The 19800-nt window shown below is 44.5% G+C and overlaps 1 protein-coding gene across 3 annotated transcripts in view; it reads left to right on the top strand.

Moving 5' to 3' along the window:
- kalrnb (kalirin RhoGEF kinase b) overlaps positions 1-19800 on the top strand; it is a 134931-nt gene that overhangs the window by 55349 nt on the left and 59782 nt on the right. For 2 of the 3 annotated variants that reach the window (XM_079840705.1, XM_079840706.1), the window contains 14 exons: positions 1225-1374; positions 1743-1857; positions 1965-2080; positions 3703-3825; positions 4075-4257; positions 5082-5206; positions 5446-5512; positions 5685-5791; positions 6714-6783; positions 7070-7159; positions 11660-11752; positions 11865-11976; positions 12238-12428; positions 12559-12660. In XM_079840705.1, the coding sequence (XP_079696831.1) occupies positions 1225-1374; positions 1743-1857; positions 1965-2080; positions 3703-3825; positions 4075-4257; positions 5082-5206; positions 5446-5512; positions 5685-5791; positions 6714-6783; positions 7070-7159; positions 11660-11752; positions 11865-11976; positions 12238-12428; positions 12559-12660 (1644 nt within the window). Of the gene's footprint in view, positions 1-1224; positions 1375-1742; positions 1858-1964; positions 2081-3702; positions 3826-4048; positions 4258-5081; positions 5207-5445; positions 5513-5684; positions 5792-6713; positions 6784-7069; positions 7160-11659; positions 11753-11864; positions 11977-12237; positions 12429-12558; positions 12661-19800 lie in introns of those variants that run through there. The other variant, XM_079840707.1, reaches the window with a different exon arrangement.

Raw genomic sequence — 19800 nt, 5'->3', positions numbered from 1 at the left:
AGAATGTGAACTAGCGATAAACCTGGACATTTCAGTTTAAATGGGTTATCAGCCTTTATTGTAGATTCATAAATTCCACTTTTAATTCTCTGTCTATGTACCTGGGAATCAGATGGATATCTGTGGCCATTGCAGTAAATGTCATGTATTTTTAGTGCCTCTCACCATGAGCACTGCATTTTTATGATGCCCTGTAAGGTTTTTAGTAGTTCATTTGAAAATTTCAAGACCCCTTTTGCAATATACATTGAGTTCACCTTTGAGTTGTAGCCTTCATTTCAAGCAATATTTTGGTGGCAAGAAAAGCTGTATATTTTATACACTACCGTTCAAAAATCTGGGGTCAGTATTTTTTTTTTATGTTTTTGAAAAAAATCTCTTACGCTCATAGAGGCTGCATTTATTTTGATCAAAAATACAGTAAAAAATGTATATTGTGAAATATTATTGCAATTTAATATGTTAAAGGTAAAAACAATGTTGAAGAAAATGGGTGATGTTTAATTATTTTGTGGAAATTAATACATTTTGTCCATGATTTTTTGATGAATAGAAAGTTCAGAATGCTGTTTTATTTTAAATATTTGTGTCACTTTTTGGTCAGTTTAAGACATCTTTGCTGAATAAAAGTATTACTTTCTTTCGAAATAAATAATTAATTAATTATTAAATTAATAAATAAAATCTTACTGACCCCAAACTTTTAAATGGTAGTGTATATTAGTCTAACCTGTGATAATAAAGTATGCTCCATTTTTAAAAACCAAAAAATTCCTCATAAATAAAACTCAGTTCATAGAAATCTCCCTAGAGCCCGTATGCATTTGCTAGCTGCTAGCACCTCACATGAGAACCTCTGAGATAAAAGAGCCATTGGCATTGAAGAACGACTTGCCATAAAGGTACATTGATTTGTATATTTTTATATTATCACCCAATAATCATGCTCACTTAACAGAAATGTTAGCTCCCCCTAGTGTCAGTTCCAATATCTTCTGAAAGTACATTCTATTATTAGATTTTTTTGTCAAATGTTTTATTTTTCATTTAATGGTGCCAATATATGTTTCTTTCCTGTCATTAAATTGTATTATATTACATATATTACCGTTATATCTGTGATTCGCCACCCTGCTTTCTGACTGACCACTTTAAACAGTACAGAGACTTAAATTAAGCTTTGTGATGCTACTGTGTGTGTAACATAGTGTATGTCCACCTCAGGTATGTAATGTGTTGGAGAGTCTGGAACTGGAGTACAGGAGAGAGGAGGACTGGTGCGGAGGTCATGATAAATTGGGCTCAATGGCAGAGACTGACCACGTCAGCCCTCTCATCAACAAACACCTGGAGCAGAAAGAAGCCTTTCTCAAGGTACACCTCACACACACACACACACACACACACACACACACACACACACACACACACAAACACACACACACACACACAAACACAGACTTAAACACCTGCAACAACAGAAGCTCATCAGCTCTCTCACCAATTTGTCTTTTTTATATTTTTAAAAACTGCACCTGCAGCAAAATTTCACCATATGTGACCACATATGTGTCATTTAAAATAGGTCACAGCATGTAAAACATATTTTCATTTGTAATAAAGAATGGATCACTATCCATCTTTCATCAACACTCCCAAAACTTCAGTTTCTATCAACACAGTAAATGATGAAGTTAGTGTACAGTTTATGTGCACTGACTGTTTTATTTCTCTGGTTTTAGGCATGTACTTTAGCACGTCGTAACGCAGAGGTCTTTCTCAAATACATCCATCGAAACAATGTGAGCATGCCTGGGGTCGCCACCCACAATCGAGCTACTGAGTCCCAAGTCAAAGGTCAGGACTACTTAAAGGCATTATACCTGCAAAATATGTCTATATGCGATTGTGCCTGAATGTTTGTAACTGTGTTGATGTTGTCTTGTGTGTTTTCTTATGTTTAGCCATTCTGAGTGAGCTGCTACAGAGGGAAAACCGTGTCCTTCATTTCTGGACAATGAAAAAAAGACGCTTAGACCAGTGCCAACAGTATGTTCTGTTTGAACGACACGCCAAACAGGTGAGTGTGGGAGTTTCATACAGGCAAATGTGTTGAAGTATTCACTAACATTTTGGTTTTGTCTTCCCTTGTAAAAAAAGAGCTACACTTTAGCATACTTTCAAATAGGGCATGACGATTAATCGAAAAGTAATCGAAACCGAAATTTAGAACCTCTAACCGACGTCATTTTCCCTTGTCGATTATTTCGGTTTTAGTCACGTGACTCCGCTCCGTCAGTCACATCAAGTGCAGTTTGCAGGCACACGGAAATATTCAGGAGCAGTTATCTTTGTTTATAGTTTTACACAGTTTATACAGGTAAGTTAATGCTGTTCTTATATGCGCTGATACACACACAGAGATGGCGCGCGGAAGCCCCGAAGCCAGATCACTTTCACTTGCGTCCTCATGAAGTTTGTCAATTAAATGCGTTTAAAGGCTTGCCAGTTTGAACATTAAAGCGATTGTGTACTATTCAAGAACAACGTTATGGAAAACTTCTCCGTTCAGTGCTCATGAGCTTTTTTCTGTGACACAGAGAGCCGAGCCGTGTCGTGTCTCTAACAATGTGCGTGCCTGAAGCCAGATCACCTTCACTTGCGTCCTCACAAAACCTTGTCATTTGTATGTGTTTTAAGGCCTGCCAGTTTGAACATTGAAGCGATTTTAGACCATCAGATGTGTATTATGTTGAACTAATGCCTGATATATTGTGACACACGAACACTCAGACATTAGCTCGCACATCACGTGAAGATCGCGCACAGAGAGGAGCGCAGAAAATTGTTGTCAACGCCGTCCTGTGATTGCATTCTGTGTCGGAATGTCTGTTTTTGTTTTGGTCTGTTTACTCTATAGTATTTCGCCACCACAGGTTGCCAGTTGGCAGAAAACGCAGCGTATTGCTGCCATGGAAGCCAGCAAACAAACTGGGTCAGAGATCGCAGATTCTACCCAAATTAAAAAGCCTCGGCATCCATCTAAAAATCTCTGTGAACAAGAGCATATTAAAATGTGGATAAATCAACTCATCAACTTAAAGTGTGGCTTTCATAGTCAATTGCGCTTGTTCCTGTTGCGTGTCCACAAGCTGGTCGGGGGAAACAACGATCTCCAATATTTTGAATCTGTACTCCAGTACCTATTTCGACCACTAGCAGTCAATCCTACATACCACACCTTTAAATATATATGTAATTGTACATTTGTGATGATGAAGTTGCAATTTTGCACATTTAAAATGTATTAAATGTAATATCAAATAACGTACTACACTACAATAGTATGTTAGTCAACGCATAAGTGATTCTTTAAAGCACAACAAAAGATAATGAAAACAATGATTTCAAATATGCTTTAAAGTAAAACTTTTAATTTGACATTATTGCAAAGTGTACTTTTTAAGTGAACTTAAGTGGGCAACTTAGTCATGAAAGTGTATCCTCTTTAAGTGCACTTAAGTGGCATTTATTTCTGCAAGTACAGTTTCTTTTTCACAAGGGTTAGGAACTTTATGTGTAAAACATGAGTTAAACATTTATCTTGTACAACATGGAAATATGCTTGTCTAATGAGAGGAGTGATTGTGAATAAAAACATGAAATGACGTTTACCTTTTTAAAACTGTGCCCTCTACACAGGCCATTGACTGGTTACAGGAGACAGGAGAATATTTTCTATCCACACACACATCGCCTGCTGATACCAGCGAAAAAGCTCAGGAACTACTAAAAGAGTATGAAGATTTCCGTGTGTCCGCTAAGGTAAAAACAATGACAACAATCAGTCATTAATAGCGATTATTTTAAAAAATCATTCACTCTCATGTTGTTCCAAACTTGAATGCTTTTGTTGAACACAAAAGGAGAATTTTTATGAAGAATATCCTGGCCAAACATGTTATAAAAGTGGTCCAAACAACCAAAGACCTGTGTTTGATTGTGGTTTGAGCTCTGCACGTTTAGACAAATGCATTTGTTCACTCAGACCTGATGCTGGTTCTTCTCCTTCAGCAAACGCAGGAGAAGGTGAAGCTCTTGATCCAGCTAGCTGGTAGTTTGGTGGAGAAAGGGCATGTCCATGTGACCGAGCTCAAGAGGTGGGTGTCCACGGTGGACAGACGGTACCGAGACTTCTCCATGCGGATGGGTCAGTACCGCTGCAACTTGGATCGAACGCTGGGAGTGTGTTCCGAGGTGAGATGCCAAGCAAAGCCATTTTGTTTCTTTTAGGAAATGTATCCTGCATTTATTCTTTATTTCATGTATTATTTAATACATTTATAAAGCATAATCTTATATCATGAGGAATCAAAAGGTTAGATCAAAAGCTTAAAAACACTTGAAGCAGAAACAGAACCTGATTTCACCAAGTGCAACATGTTCCTGAATCAACATCTTTCAATCAACCAATCAGATTTTAGGGACAAGTTTACAGTTCATCTCAAGTTTAGGTTTACAACCAGGGTTAGGTTCCTTTACATCAGTGTTATTCACTTATCATTTCCCTCTGACTTTAGGGATAACTTATGGGTAGCGTTAGGTTTAGAGTAGGGATATGGTTAGGATTAAAGTTTCAGACAGGAATGTTTTTGCAGGATCAACAAAATATGTTTTAAAAATTAACAAAATAACTCTGCAAAAACAGGACGCGCGTCTATATTCATATGTGTCAGATGGATGTCTTTGACAATTGCAGTGCATGTCATGGTTTTTCAGTGCCTCACACCATGAGTGCTTCATTTTTAAGATGCCCTGTGAAGACTTTTGCATATTAAAGTAACATTTCTTATTATTTTCAATGTTGAAAACGGTTGTGCTGCTTAATTCTTTTGTGGAAACTGTGATACTTTTTCCCCCCAGGATTCTTTGATTTAATATAAAAGTTATTTATACTTATATTTATAAATAAATCTGTTCAACTGTTTATAATGTTTTAAAGGATCATATCATGAGGAATCAAAAGTTTAGATTAAAAACATACTGCAATTTTCAGTATTCCCTCTTGACCTCTCCAACAGGACAATAAAGATCTGGAGCTAGACATTATTCCCGCCAGCCTGACCCACACTGACCCAGAGGTCAACCTCAACGACCCTGACCATGAAGTTAACGAGGAAAAGAAGAAATCTGCCAGAAAGAAAGAGTGAGTGATGAAGATTTTAAATATGACTCAGAAGCCAGCTTCCTGTGCACAGGTTAAGCCGATAGTCCCAAACTAAATCACAGCATCAATAGCTTCTTCTTCACACAAAATCCTTTTTAATCTAAATCATTTCCTAGAGGAATTAGCTTTGTGTTATGAAGTGCTGTCTCAGACGTTCTTTGCATTTGAATGTCTGTAATTTGCTGGGCTTTCAGTGGGGCGTTTTGGTCTCTCTGTAGGTATATTATGGCTGAGCTGCTCCAGACAGAAAGAGCTTATGTACGAGACCTACAGGAGTGTTTGGAGGTGAGAGTGTTTCTTCTGCCAAAGAGAAGCTTTAGAGGTTTTCTTAGTGATCTCAGACAGTCATGGCTTTTGATTTCAACAGTAATCCAAGGCTGCGTAGTTATGTACTGTACTTTGCATGAAATGTTGGGAACTAAGGATGAACTAACCTCCCTTGTGCTTTTATGTGCAGACTTTTCACTGGGAAATGACGAGCGGTGCAGAGATCCCATCTGGAATTGCGAATAAGGAACATGTGATCTTTGGGAATATTCAGGAGATTTATGAATTCCACAACAAGTATGTTTTCAAACAGGTTTTATTTCCAAGTTTATGTCCATTGATTTGCATATGCGCTATAGCTTAGCTGTAAAGCTGTCACTTTGATGGTCTGTGTAAGCATGCGAGAAATTAGTAGGAGATCTGTAATACCTGGAGAAATGCTTCTGATTTCTTAGCATTCCCATTCTTCTCAATGGCAGTTGCTTAGCTGGCGCATTTCCACCATAAAGTATGGCACTTACATACTTCCATCTTTGCACATGAGAAGTAATGTTGTTAATGTTAGCTAAAACAAAAAACATGTAAAGATTGCTTTTGTTAATAAATATAAAGCTGAAATAAAATAAAAAATAAATACATATGAAAAATATTACATAATATTAATAATTAAAATATAATAAATATAGAGTTTATTTAATATAAAATACAAAATTAATAAAATAAATATTATAAATAGATGAAAACCTTAAAGTTAAAAAACATAAAAGTGGTGCCTTTGCAACTAACAACCAAGTTAAAGTAAATTTTGCTAAAATTACATAACATTTTATGTTATATATATATATATATATATATATTTATTTAAAAAAATTAACAATTCAGAATATTAATACATTATTTAATAGTATATAATATTACTAAAATAACACTCTCAAGAGCAGGTTGGCTGATGCAAAGTGTCAATCTATATTTAATACAAATTAATATTTCTACCTTTCAGACTAACTCAAGGCAGAATGATCATGTTTATCAATGTTTATCTGCCAATGCTGATATTCTCAAGATGGCCAAATATTGTTCATTCACTAGGAACAACCTCCTTAGCAACAGCATGGCAACCACTCACTACACACTATTTTTGCGACGACACTCATCACTCATATTTTTGTGTTAAAGTGTTAAAAACAAATTGTGTTTTACCATTATTTGTTTTTTGCAGCATTTTCTTGAAAGAGCTGGAAAACTATGAACAGCTTCCAGAAGATGTGGGCCATTGTTTTGTCACATGGGTGAGATACAGATGAATCATTGTCTTCTTTTTTCCACAACATTTTCTTTGTTAGGAGAACATATTGTGCTTTCAGTATGGACAAGTCATCATCGGTTTACTTCATATGAATATTTAAAAACCAGTGTGCTAAGAGGCTGTAAAAATGGGAAATTTTCCCAAACTGTATTTTGTTGATCATTATTTAAAGCTTGAAAGGTCGAAAATATAAATTCAGCTGTGAAGTATTAATGTTCATAAGCAGCATAAATAGTGAATATGTTTATTTTTTTCCCCTTATTCTGAAGGCTGATAAATTCCACATGTACGTCACCTACTGCAAAAACAAGCCTGACTCCAGTCAGCTCATCCAGGGCCAGGCCGGGAGGTTCTTCGATGTGAGTCGGCTCTCTTTTTTTCTCTCATTCCATTTAGAGGTTTGTGTGGCATGGAAGTGAGATGCTAGAGACGACTCAAAGAGCAGACAGGGAGCGCCAGAGAGCTGCTGTCACCCTCCCTGACTAATCTCCCAGCAAAGTTATCTGGTATTTAATAATGTTCTCAAAATGTTAACACAAAAATATTAATCTAATGTTTTTTTTTTAACTACTTGTTACAGAATGTTCATGTAACATTTAAAAGTAATGTACCCATAATGTTTGAAGAATGAATGTTTGAAAATTGAATGTTTCCAAAACGTTTGCATTATCCACGTTTTTAAAACATTTAAAAAAACATCTCTCATTACGACTTTAACCATGGTTCCCTACGAGGGGAACAAGGTGCTGAGTCATGATGACGACAGCTCCAGCGTGACTGCATCTGAAGCACGTGCGCAACCATTTCAATTCTGATTGCCGTAACGTCTCCCCATGACGTATGAAGGCATACCGCGGAAGCTACACTATATTGCCAAAAGTTTTGGGACAACTGCCTTTACATGCACATAAATTTTAAAGGGTACATAAGTCACACAGTTTCTGCCAATCTCATGTTAATCTTGAGTACCTATAGAGTAGTATTGCATCCTTCATATCTCCGAAGAGTCTTTAGTTTTATCAAAAGATTTATAAAAGACAGATACGCTGTACCGATTCTTTCTGAAAACACCCGAGCTTGTGCAGGCGTGCAGTGGGCGGAGCTAAAGAGTCATGAGCGCATACACACACACAGGCCCGTCGCAAGGGGTGTGCGAGGCCCTGTGCAAACGTGATGTGCGAGGCCCATGGGTATATTAACGGGGGTATACTGTTTCCATAGTGATGTATTATTAGTTTTTTATTTTGATATTTAAGGGGGAAAATAAAATACATTCAGTTTAACAGCATTAGGTTCAAGAAGTTAAACTGTAGGCTACCTGAACTGCAAAGTGCGCAAATTTTGACGTTTAAAGGAACTGTATGTAGGATTGTGGCCAAAACTGGTACTGCAATCACTTTCAAATTACTGTAGAGCGGTGTATTCCCTCTCCCCCTCCTTAGACATTTTTTATCCAAAAAGTTTGTAGCTGCAACTGTGGTAACTAGAGCAGAGCTGGCAACCCGGATGCCGAAACACTACTGACTTTGTGATTGGTATTTAGGTGGAGGGTGGCGCTTCAGGCCAAAACACAACATGTCAACATCAACATCAGTTGAGGGCTGCAACTTCACTATTTAAAATGACAATATCCTGGCCGGACAACTGTTGTCAGTGATATAAGTATTTGAAATTAACATGATTTCATAATGTCTAGTGACATATCAGGGCCATTTTATGATTAATTGAAATACATTTCTTACATACAGTTCCTTTAAATGTTGTAAATTATGAATGGGTCAAACGCGTTCGCAAAACGGCCTGAATCCACTTGAATGAGTTTGGACTGCTCTCTCACTGAATCATCTGAAGCCATTTCTCAGTCAGTAAAATAAACAAACAGTAGAGAGAGAACAACCAGCTCTGTTGTTCAGTTGTTTTCCTCTGTGAACAAGCGCTAAATGGATGTGTGACTATTTAATTGCTTTTTGCAGTTTTCATATTTAAAAACGTTTAAAACGTCTAGAGATAGAGTAGCCTGTAGGCTTTACTCGTTCTGCGGCACTGATGCTCCGAAAGGTGTGTAATAGTTAGGCTATATGGTTATTTAACCTTATAGGGTCCCACTTTATTTTAGGTGGCCTTAACTACTATGTACTTAATCAAAAAATAAGTACAATGTACTTACTGTGTTTATATTGTATTGCAAAACACTTTTGCTGATATTGAGGTGGGATACGGGAAGGGTTAGGGACAGGTGTGGTGGTATGGGTAAGTTTCAGGGTAGGATTAGGTGTAAGGGAAGTGTCAACTGTGTATTTACAAATGTAACTACAGAAATTAATTACAGATGTAATTACATGCAGGTTTATTTAAAAATGTAAGTACAATGTAATGACATGTATGTACACAATAAGTGCATTGTATCAAATGATTAATTCAAATGTTAGTACATAGTAGTTAAGGCCACCTAATATAAAGTGGGTCCCTTTATAGTGTTAAATAAAAAACCTTTTGTGCGTACGTCAGCTGAAATGCAGGCGTCCTGCTTTCTCCGTCCATGCAATAAATGCACATCCTTCAATGAGCGTGCGTTTCTATAGCCTATTTACTTGAACTTCTTAGGTAGCGAAATATCTATGGTTTAACCCATTTCAGCGGCAGCCAAAATCAAATTTGAATGGACTGATTAAAGCTCTCTACGAACTTGAGGTGCGATGCCTGCTAACTGACATGTATACGCGCATGAATCACTGTCACACACACAGTCTCACGCAAAGAGAAATATTGTAGCCTATAGTTACTGCATAGCCTAATACAGTTTTTAACAAGCAGAATAATACAGCATTGTGATACACATTTTTAGCTGTGTCTTTTTAACCATTATAGTATTTTGAAGGACAAAAACATAAACTTTAACTGTCGGCTTTTACATCAAGTCAGCTGTCACTTTACTTTGCGAGGCCCTGTGCGGTCGCACACTTAGCATAGCCCTTGCGACGGTACTGCGCACACACACACACACACACACAATACATCATTGCATTATTCCTGGATAACTTTTGATTCACTATACGTCTGTGTTGTTTACATTATATGCACTTACGCGGCAAAACACAGAAATTTGATGCAGTTTCACTCACCCCCAGTGGTTTCGACTCGTGACAGGGAACAAACAAACACACTTGCAGAACTCTGTTGCTGCTCTGGAAAAACAAACTACATCCACTGTTTCCTTAACACTGGGTTATTTAAGAAGCTGAACAAGGTTATCTTTCCCCCACAACCAAAAACACACTTCTTTAGTGAAATTGTTGATTTTGTGGTCTAAAAACAAAATGACAGCGCTGCCGACAGCTTCCGAAACTCGTTGATGGGCATGCTCTTGCTCTCGCTCGGGTTTACATGCACACACGCTCATCCGGGAGAAGTGCCCATACAAGCAATTCCGCCCTTTATGAAGTCATGCAGGGCCATACTCGAAAAAAACGTAGAATTTGGCACATAAATACTCCGTCATACGTCCAACTGATTTTGGTCATGTTTAGCATGAGAATCCTACTCTTTAACATTGTAAATAAGTCAGAATGCATGAGGTAGCATTAGACCCCCCCTTTAGTTAGCTGGGCTCTTCAGTTTCACTATCTGTCTTTTTTTTTTTTACTTCTGAGTGACAGGCGTCAGGGGATGATCACACAGAAAGTGTTTTTGCTCTTTAACAGTACTGCATTTACTATAGTACACAATAGTAACTGCAGAGCCACAGCACCAATAAATGGAATAAAGTTTAGGGTCTTGAATGCGCGACAGTGCAACTGTCAGATATCCGTCTAGTGCTTGTTTCCATAGAAATGCAATTGAAAGCTCTATAGCTTACTGTAAACAGAGTTATATGATTGGCCCAAAGCAGACTTTTTACACCAGCACGCTTTGCCCTCGTATGTGCTCATACCGGTAATCCTGCTATTTTTTGTTTACACACAGCACCGTACCAGTAATTTACAGGTAATGTTACAATTTCTCATACAGGAAAATTGCTAGAACTGATTTAGCTGTATTTCTGAAAAGGTCCTGTTCACTCATGATCTCTAAATGGTACTTTACCAGTGAAGACTATGAGCCCTATTTTTTAACGGTCTAAGCTCATGGTCTAAAGCGCAAAAGGCGCAAGGGCACTAGGGTTGTCCTTATTCTCTTAATGAGTAATGGGTGTGTTTTGGGCATAACGTGCAATAAACCAATCAGAGTCTCATCTCACATTCCCTTTAAAAGCCAGCTGCGCTTGCACCATGACAGATTCGCTATTTACATGGCAGAATATAGACACCCCTAACCTGACGTGTCAGTTTGCCATGATTAGTCAAATAAGTAGCAAATTGCTCATTACTGCAAATAGGTAATTCTGATACATGCAAGGACTATCCATTATGACGTAGCCATTTTTATCTTTATGTAGCCTACACAATAATATCTTTTACATTGTAATCCTTTTATTTTTTAATATTTGGCATGTTTGTGTGCTGTTGCGCGTCCCTGTGTGTGATAATATGATAATTGCGTCAGGTTGAAACTAGCAAAAACACTTGCTAGTATGATACTTGCTAGTATGTTAGGGCCCTGTATGTGCGAAAGGGGCTAAAGTTTTCTGTTTTTAATACTCCATTAATGCAGTGATAAAAAAAACTTGCTTAAACAAGTCTAGGGTGGTTAGCTGGTCTTCCAGCATGGTTAAACAGGTCTGTTTCAAGGGATTTTGGGTACTTTTTTTCAGACAGACCAGCTTAGACCAGAAAAGTTTTCCCTGTTTTTTTGGTTTGTTTGTTTAGCAATTACCACAGTTTTATAACCACAGGATTATTGTTTTCTTCGGTTTCTCACAGGAGATACAGCGGAGACATGGGCTGGCCAATTCAATCTCATCATACCTGATCAAGCCCGTTCAGAGAATCACCAAATACCAGCTCTTGCTGAAGGTGGAGACACAGTGTTTTTGTTCAGTCTTTACCTGATGTGATGTAATAATGATGTCCTTTTAAAGACATTGTGAATCAGTTTACAGCTCTAAATGGGTGTGTTTGTGAACAGGAGTTGCTGACATGTTGTGAGGAAGGGAAAGGAGAAATAAAGGAGGGTTTGGAGGTGATGCTTAGTGTGCCTAAACGCGCTAATGATGCCATGCACGTCAGCATGCTGGAGGGTGAGCGATAATTACGGCAGCTGTGCTGAAAACAAAACTGTGTGCACAAGGGTTTTTTCTTTTACAGTTATGTAAGTCGCAATATGACTTTAGATTTTAGAATAAGATTTTAAAAATATGATTTTACATTTTTTTATTTTCTTGTTTGATGAAACAAATCACTGACCAAAAAAACTGAATCTGAATTTCAGATTGACGATGAGTTGTTGATATTTTTGCTATGCATCTGTTTATCTATGTGATTTGCTGTTGTGGTTTCAGGTTTTGATGAGAACCTGGCCGTACAGGGTGAGCTGCTCCTACAGGACACCTTCCAGGTGTGGGACCCCAAATCTCTGATCCGCAAAGGCCGGGACCGACATCTCTTCCTCTTTGAGATCTCTCTCGTTTTTAGTAAAGAGATGAAAGACTCGTCAGGACGCACCAAATATGTTTACAAGAACAAGCTGCTGGTAAGGAGCTCCAGGATGACACGTTGTCAAGAAGTGTAAACACCATCTGCAAAATGAAGTCTTTAGTGACTTTTTCCCACTTTATTAGTAAGTCACTAGTGGTAGTGTGAATTCAAATGTGTTTTGACAGACATCAGAATTAGGAGTCACCGAACACATTGAAGGTGATCCGTGTAAGTTTGCTCTATGGGGCGGTCGGACTCCCACATCTGACAACAAAACAGTTCTTAAGGTAAGATGTATGTCTGTATTTGTGTATGTCTGTGTGTATCAGTGTCAGATAAACCTACAGAAATGTCAGAACGTCACCCTAGTTGCTAGTGCACGTCATACTAAGAAATTAATATTTCTATCTTTATGAGGGTGGTTTTTTTTCAGTATAACACTGTATCCTAAACAGACATGACACCTAGAACACCAAAATTAGCACTGTCAAAAGGAATGCTTAATGTATGCAATTAAAGCCACAGAATGTAGTTTTTCCCCACTAGTGGTCGCTTATTCAAAACAAAGGCACAGCTTGATGGCGCCTTGATTTGGCAGAGCTTTTATCATGCCGCAGGTGACCACTTCTGCTTCCACTTCTTTGAAGCGTAAAGTAGGGTCGAGCTGGCCGTTGCCATCTTGGCAGCACTCCCGAATAACAGAAAAAGGGCAAAGAGGCGGGACGTGGGCAGAGCTGAGGTGACGTGATGACTAACAGACAGCAGACAAATGGCAATCCACCTGTCACTCAAAGTGGCCACGCCCTTAATTATGCAGAACTTTAAGTCTTTATATAATGTAAACGAATGAGTTATAAAAAAAAATTCACCCCCTCACAGTTGTCATGAGGGCAAAGTTAGCTGTATAGACCAAAAGCACAATTTGTACCAGGCTGTAAACATGTTTTTTTTTTTGTTGTAAGTTGGGCATTTTAACATGGGGCTCAATGAGATTCTGCTCCCTTCTGGAGCCTAGTGGCAGTCGATGAATTGCAGTTTAAGTCACTTCGTATTGGCTTCAAGAGAAACTGGGGGAGGTTGCCGCTTGGGGGTAAAACAGCACTGTTTTATCATATTACATACATTTGAGTGTGTTGAAATTTATGCTCGGCGGCTACTATTAGACGCTTGTTGCACACTGCAGTAAGCTAGATCGATATTAGGCATGGTAAAACATGGTACTACATCAAGAAAATTAGATTTAAACAATAAGACTAACTGTGTTGAGCTATATAACAATGATTAGTTCCCTTTCGTTCAGTCACTACGACGTACGTTAGTGACTAACGAATGGGGGTTTCGCTTAGAAGCCAATCATCTTCATCGTATTCAACAGCGCCCAATGGCAGTGCCAATGCCATGGGCATGCGGAATTTGCATGCGTAACTCCGCCCCACCTCGTGGGTATATAAGGAAGTACGCTGCGAACATCGCATTATGTTTCTGCTTTGGAGCCAAGAGGATCTCTTCACTCCTACAAGCCTGATCCGAGTCATCGACAGCTTTCGAGACGAGCAGCTTTCCAGAGGCGTTGGTGTTACGGCGCGTTCCAGTGATCATCATACTGCCTGCCTGCTGATCTGCGCAGTGGTCCGCTAGACAGCTGGTGTGTGGTCCCTGGGCGCTTCGGCGTTCTCTGCGAAGCTTCCTCTCATAAAAGAGCTTACACGTGACGCGTCCTTTTCAGGATGTCTCGTCCGTGTACTTCTGGGTGTGGTCGGTTGCTTTCCTCTTCTGATGGGCACGAACACTGTCTGATATGTTTGGGCTTTCAGCATGCTCAGACAGCGTTCGCGGATGAGTCATGTTCTCACTGCGGGAACATGACCATCGCAATGTTGCGGTCAAGACTCCATGACCTTCGTACTGAAGTGAGAGTCCCCTCTACCACACCCCGATCTACTGAGTCCCAGAGGCCCAGTACTTCGGCTGGTGGTCAGGGTGACTTGACGGTTACGGTGTGGAACAAAGCCCCGACGCTCATGCCTCGGGCCACACCCCCGTCTTGCACATTGCAATCCGCGAGTGTTCAGATGCAGATCGCGGGGCCGGCTCCGGCCCCCCCGCGCATCTCATTTGGCGCTCCAGAGGAGGATGCGATGTCGATCACCGCATCACAAGGTGGGCTCGAGTCCTCTGGAGATGACGACTCGGCTGTGCTGCCGCCCTCGGGCGTGCCAGCATTGCCCGAGTCAGATCCAGAGCTGACAGCCATGTTGTCTCGGGCAGCCGCGAGTTTAGGGATCGAGTGGAACCCTCCACCCTGTCCCGAACGCTCAAGGCTCGATGATTGGTTTTTGGGGGCTCGCGCTGACACCCGTCAGTCCTTGCCCTCAATACCTTTCTTTCCCGAGCTGCATGAGGAACTCACGCGGTCCTGGAAGTCCCCGTTGTCTTCCCGTGACCGTTCACTGACTTCCTCCGCCTTCTCCGTCCTCGATGGGGCGGCAGCTAAAGGGTACACTGGGGTCCCTCCAGTTGAACGTTCTCTTGCGATGCAACTGTGTCCTCAGAGCGCTTCAACCTGGCGTGGTGATCCTAAGCACCCCTCCAAAGCCTGTCGATTCACATCAACCTTGGTGTCGAAATCGCACAGAGCCGCGGGGCAGGCTGCCGCTTCGCTGCATGCCATGGCGATCCTCCAGGTCTACCAGGCCAGGATCCTCAAGGACATGCACGAGGGTGGAGTTGATCCGGGGCTCTTAAATGAGCTGCGTGCCGCCACCGACCTCGCTCTCCGGGCGACGAAGGTGACCGCACGCTCCCTGGGTCAAGTGATGTCCACAAATGTGGTCCAGGAGCGTCACCTGTGGCTGAACCTGGCCGATATGCGGGACACCGAGCGAACCCGGTTCCTCGATGCCCCCATATCCCAGGCCGGCCTCTTCGGCGGGGCGGTTGAGGACTTCGCCCAACAGTTCTCAATCGCCCAGAAGCAGACTGAGGCTATTAAGCACGTACTGCCCCGGCGGCCAGCTGCTGCCTCCACCCCGCCGCCGGCGCAGTCAACTCAGTCTGCTCCACGCCGAGGACGCCCTCCTAAGGCTCCCGCCCCTCCCACCCGGTCCAAGCAGCAGCCTTCACCCGGGCCGGGTCGCGGAGGAAGCCGTAGGAAGGCGTCCAAGTCCCCTCAGGCCGCCCCGCGCCCCGCTAAACGCCAGGCCAAGCGGCGCTCCTGAGACGGACGGCTCAGGGATGGGAAATTCTTTCGAGGAGATGGTAGCAGGACCACTCCTTCCCCCGGTGGAGGGCCGGGGGAGAATCCTTTGTTCAGCTGCTGGCCCCCGGGTCAGCAGCACCCTATGTTGGTCAAAGAAAGAATTAACACTCCCATCCCTGAGCCCACAGAGTCCGGTGATGACGGTGCGCGCCACCCACGGGTCCCGCCACTCGCATCCCACTCTGTCGCCAGCCTCCTGGCAGAGCAGACCCCAGTGGAACGCTGGTCCTTCCCTGGTCTCCTCTGTCAGGACGCAGCTGTCAACCGTGCCCCCGCACCGGGACGCCCCACAGCCTCCCATGTCCGGGCCGGTGACGCTGCATCGCTGCAAGCCCACACCGGGTACGTCTGTACACCGTATGACCCCGCTGGTGCAGTTTCTGGATGTCTGGCTTCAGCTTCCAGGGCTGTCCCGCTGGGTCGAGCGGACCGTCAGGCGCGGCTATGCGATTCAGTTCGCACAGGTTCCTCCCTGCTTCCAGGGAGTCCGTTCCACCATGATCGGGGCCAACGCCCCCGTCATGCGAGCGGAGATTGCCACCCTACTGGCGAAGGGTGCGATCGAACCTGTCCCTCCAGCCGAGATGAATTGCGGGTTTTACAGCCCGTACTTCATTGTACCCAAAAAGACCGGTGGGCTACGGCCAATCCTGGACCTGCGCATCCTGAACCGTTACCTTCACCGGTTTCCGTTCAAGATGTTGACAGCGAAACGCCTTTTCGAATGCGTTCGTCCACACGATTGGTTTGCAGCGATCGACCTGAAGGACGCCTACTTCCATGTCTCCATTTTGCCTCGACACAGACCGTTCCTACGGTTTGCTTTCGAGGGGCGGGCATATCAGTACGCAGTTCTACCATTCGGGCTATCTCTGTCCCCTCGCGTCTTTACGAAGATTGCCGAGGCAGCCCTTGCGCCCCTTCGGCAGCACGGGGTCCGCATCCTGAACTACCTCGACGACTGGCTCATACTGGGTCCCTCTCGAGAGCAGGTTTGCGGACACAGAGATCTGGTGCTCCATCACCTAGCCCGTCTGGGCCTTCGGGTCAACTGGGAGAAGAGCAAACTTTGCCCCGCGCAGAGGATCTCTTTTCTCGGTATGGATATCGACTCGGTCGCCATGTGCGCGCAGCTTTCGAGCGAGCGCGCGCAGTCTCTGCTGACTGCCCTTCGACAAGTCGAGGGCCAGAGTGCGGTTCCACTGAAACATTTTCAGAGGCTCCTGGGGCATATGGCATCTGCAGCCGCGGTAACGCCGCTCGGATTGCTTCATATGAGACCGCTTCAGCACTGGCTACGCGATCGAGTCCCGAGATGGGCATGGCGGTCTGGCACGCTCCGGGTCCCAGTGACTCGGGCCTGCTTACAGACACTCACCCCGTGGTCGAACCTCAAGTTTCTACGGACCGGAGTGTCCTTAGAACGAGCTTCCAGGCATGTTGTTGTGACAACAGATGCATCATCCACGGGCTGGGGTGCCATGTGCAATGGACAAGCAGCCGCGGGCTCCTGGACAGGACCCCAGCGCCTTCTGCATGTCAATTGCCTCGAGTTACTGGCTGTACGGTTCGCCCTGCACCGCTTCCGAGCGTTGCTGAAGGGTCAACATGTGCTAGTCAGGACAGACAACACGGCCGTAGTAGCGTACATCAACCACCAGGGCGGTCTACGCTCCCACCGTATGTCTCAACTCGCCCGCCATCTCGTTTTGTGGAGTCAGAAGCGCCTGAGGTCCCTTCGTGCTGTCCACATCCCTGGAGACCTGAACTGTGCAGCCGACGAGCTGTCACGGTTTCAGCCTCTCCCCGGAGAGTGGAGACTCCACCCCCAGACGATCCAGCTGATATGGGAACGGTTCGGCGACGCACAGGTAGATCTGTTTGCCTCCCAGGACTCTTCCCATTGCTCCCTGTATTATTCCCTGACCGAGGGCACCCTCGGCACGGATGCACTGGCGCACAGCTGGCCGTCCGGGCTACGCAAGTATGCGTTTCCCCCAGTGAGCCTTCTTGCACGGGTACTGTGCAAGATCAGGGAGGACAAGGAGCAGGTCGTCTTGGTCGCCCCGCTTTGGCACGGCCAGACCTGGTTCCCAGAACTCTTACTCCTTGCGACAGCCCCTCCCTGGCCTATCCCTCTGAGACCAGACCTTCTGACTCAGAGACGGGGCACCTTTTGGCACCCGCGTCCAGCGTTCTGGAAGCTCCACGTGTGGCTTCTGGACGGGACACGGCAGGTTTGAGTAGCCTTCCACCTGCGGTGGTCGCTACCATCACTTCCGCTAGAGCTGAGTCTACACGACGTCTCTACGCGTTGAAGTGGAACCTCTTCGTCACATGGTGCTCTTCCCGCCAAGAAGACCCCTGGAAATGCCCGATCGGGTCCGTGCTATCGTTTCTCCAGGAGGGGGTGGAGCGAAGGCTGTCTCCCTCCACCCTGAAAGTGTACGTGGCCGCAATATCTGCCTACCACGATCTCCTGGGAGACAAAAAGGTAAGTCAGCACGACCTGGTCATCAGGTTCCTGAGGGGAGCGAGGAGACTGAATCCTCCTCGCTCTCCTCTCGTTCCCTCTTGGGACCTCTCAGTAGTCTTAAGTGCTCTGCAGAGGCCTCCCTTTGAGCCTTTGCGGTCGGCCGAGATTAAGTTCTTGTCTATGAAGACGGCTCTGCTGACCGCATTGGCCTCGCTTAAGAGGGTCGGGGACCTGCAAGCATTTTCGGTTGACGAAGCGTGCCTTGAGTTCGGGCCGGCTAACTCTCACGTGATCCTGAGACCCCGGCCCGGATATGTGCCCAAGGTTCCTACCACTCCGTTCCGAGATCAGGTGGTGAACCTGCAAGCGCTGCCTTTGGAGGAGGCAGACCCAGCCTTGGCATTGCTCTGTCCAGTACGCGCTCTCCGCGCCTACGTAGACATGACGCAGTGTTTCAGGACCTCAGACCAGCTCTTTGTCTGTTATGGTGGAGAGCGGAAGGGAAGTGCTCTCTCAAAGCAGAGGTTGTCTCACTGGGTGGTGGACACCATTGTTTTGGCTTACCAGCAGCAAGGTCGACCATGTCCCCTTGGTGTGAGGGCACACTCCACCCGGAGTGTGGCCTCCTCTTGGGCTCTAGCGCATGGCGCCTCGCTAACAGACATCTGCAGAGCTGCAGGCTGGGCGACACCCAACACATTCGCCAGATTCTACAATCTCCGAGTGGAGCCAGTGTCCGACTTTGTACTCGCCCCCCCGAGGGGCCGGTAATGGACCACGCTCAGGTGTCTTCGCTTGCTCGCCATTCCACTCCCATGACTGGATACGTGCGATATTTTCCTCAGGTGAGCTCCCCGAGAGCCCTGAGCTCCTCCAGCACTGTCGACGCCGACATCAGTTCAGTCTGCCCTTTCGAGCCCAGACCCTCATGTCCGGCCAGGTGCTCCGTGTGCATGGTTCCCCTCTGGCGACCCCCACACGAGTATTCCCACCGTAAGCCTCCTCAGTGAGCAGGTGTCTTTCCCTTGGCAAGTCCCTGCCACCCCTAGGGTTAAAAATCCACCTTCGGCTGGTACCCTAGAGATCTTCCATATGCAACCCTCAGCGGGTCATATGTGTATTCTCTAAGTCCTCCCTACGGTAGGCATCTTGGCATTCCCTCACTGGGATATGCTTCCCAGTGTACCTTGGTAATCCTGTGATAAGTGGGAGTCCTAGGGCCTTAAGTGGCGGGATCTCACACTTACGCAGGGCACTGGATGACAGCTGAGTGGCGCTGTTTTACAGGTTCCCCCATTCGTTAGTCACTAACGTACGTCGTAGTGACTGAACGAAAGGGAACGTCCGGTTACGTATGTAACCCTCGTTCCCTGAGGAGGGAACGGAGACGTACGTTTCCTTAGCCACGTCAGCTGTGCTGCCTGGAACGCGAGGAGTTCAGTCTTGGCTCCTGCAGCAGTAACATAATGCGATGTTCGCAGCGTACTTCCTTATATACCCACGAGGTGGGGCGGAGTTACGCATGCAAATTCCGCATGCCCATGGCATTGGCACTGCCATTGGGCGCTGTTGAATACGATGAAGATGATTGGCTTCTAAGCGAAACCCCCATTCGTTAGTCACTAACGTACGTCTCCGTTCCCTCCTCAGGGAACGAGGGTTACATACGTAACCGGACGTTTTCTGTCGATG

The sequence above is a fragment of the Gobio gobio genome (assembly GCF_949357685.1).
Source record: "Gobio gobio genome assembly, chromosome: 17".
NCBI classification, from domain to species: Eukaryota; Metazoa; Chordata; class Actinopteri; order Cypriniformes; family Gobionidae; genus Gobio; species Gobio gobio.
This window is presented reverse-complemented; position numbering and strand designations above follow the sequence as displayed.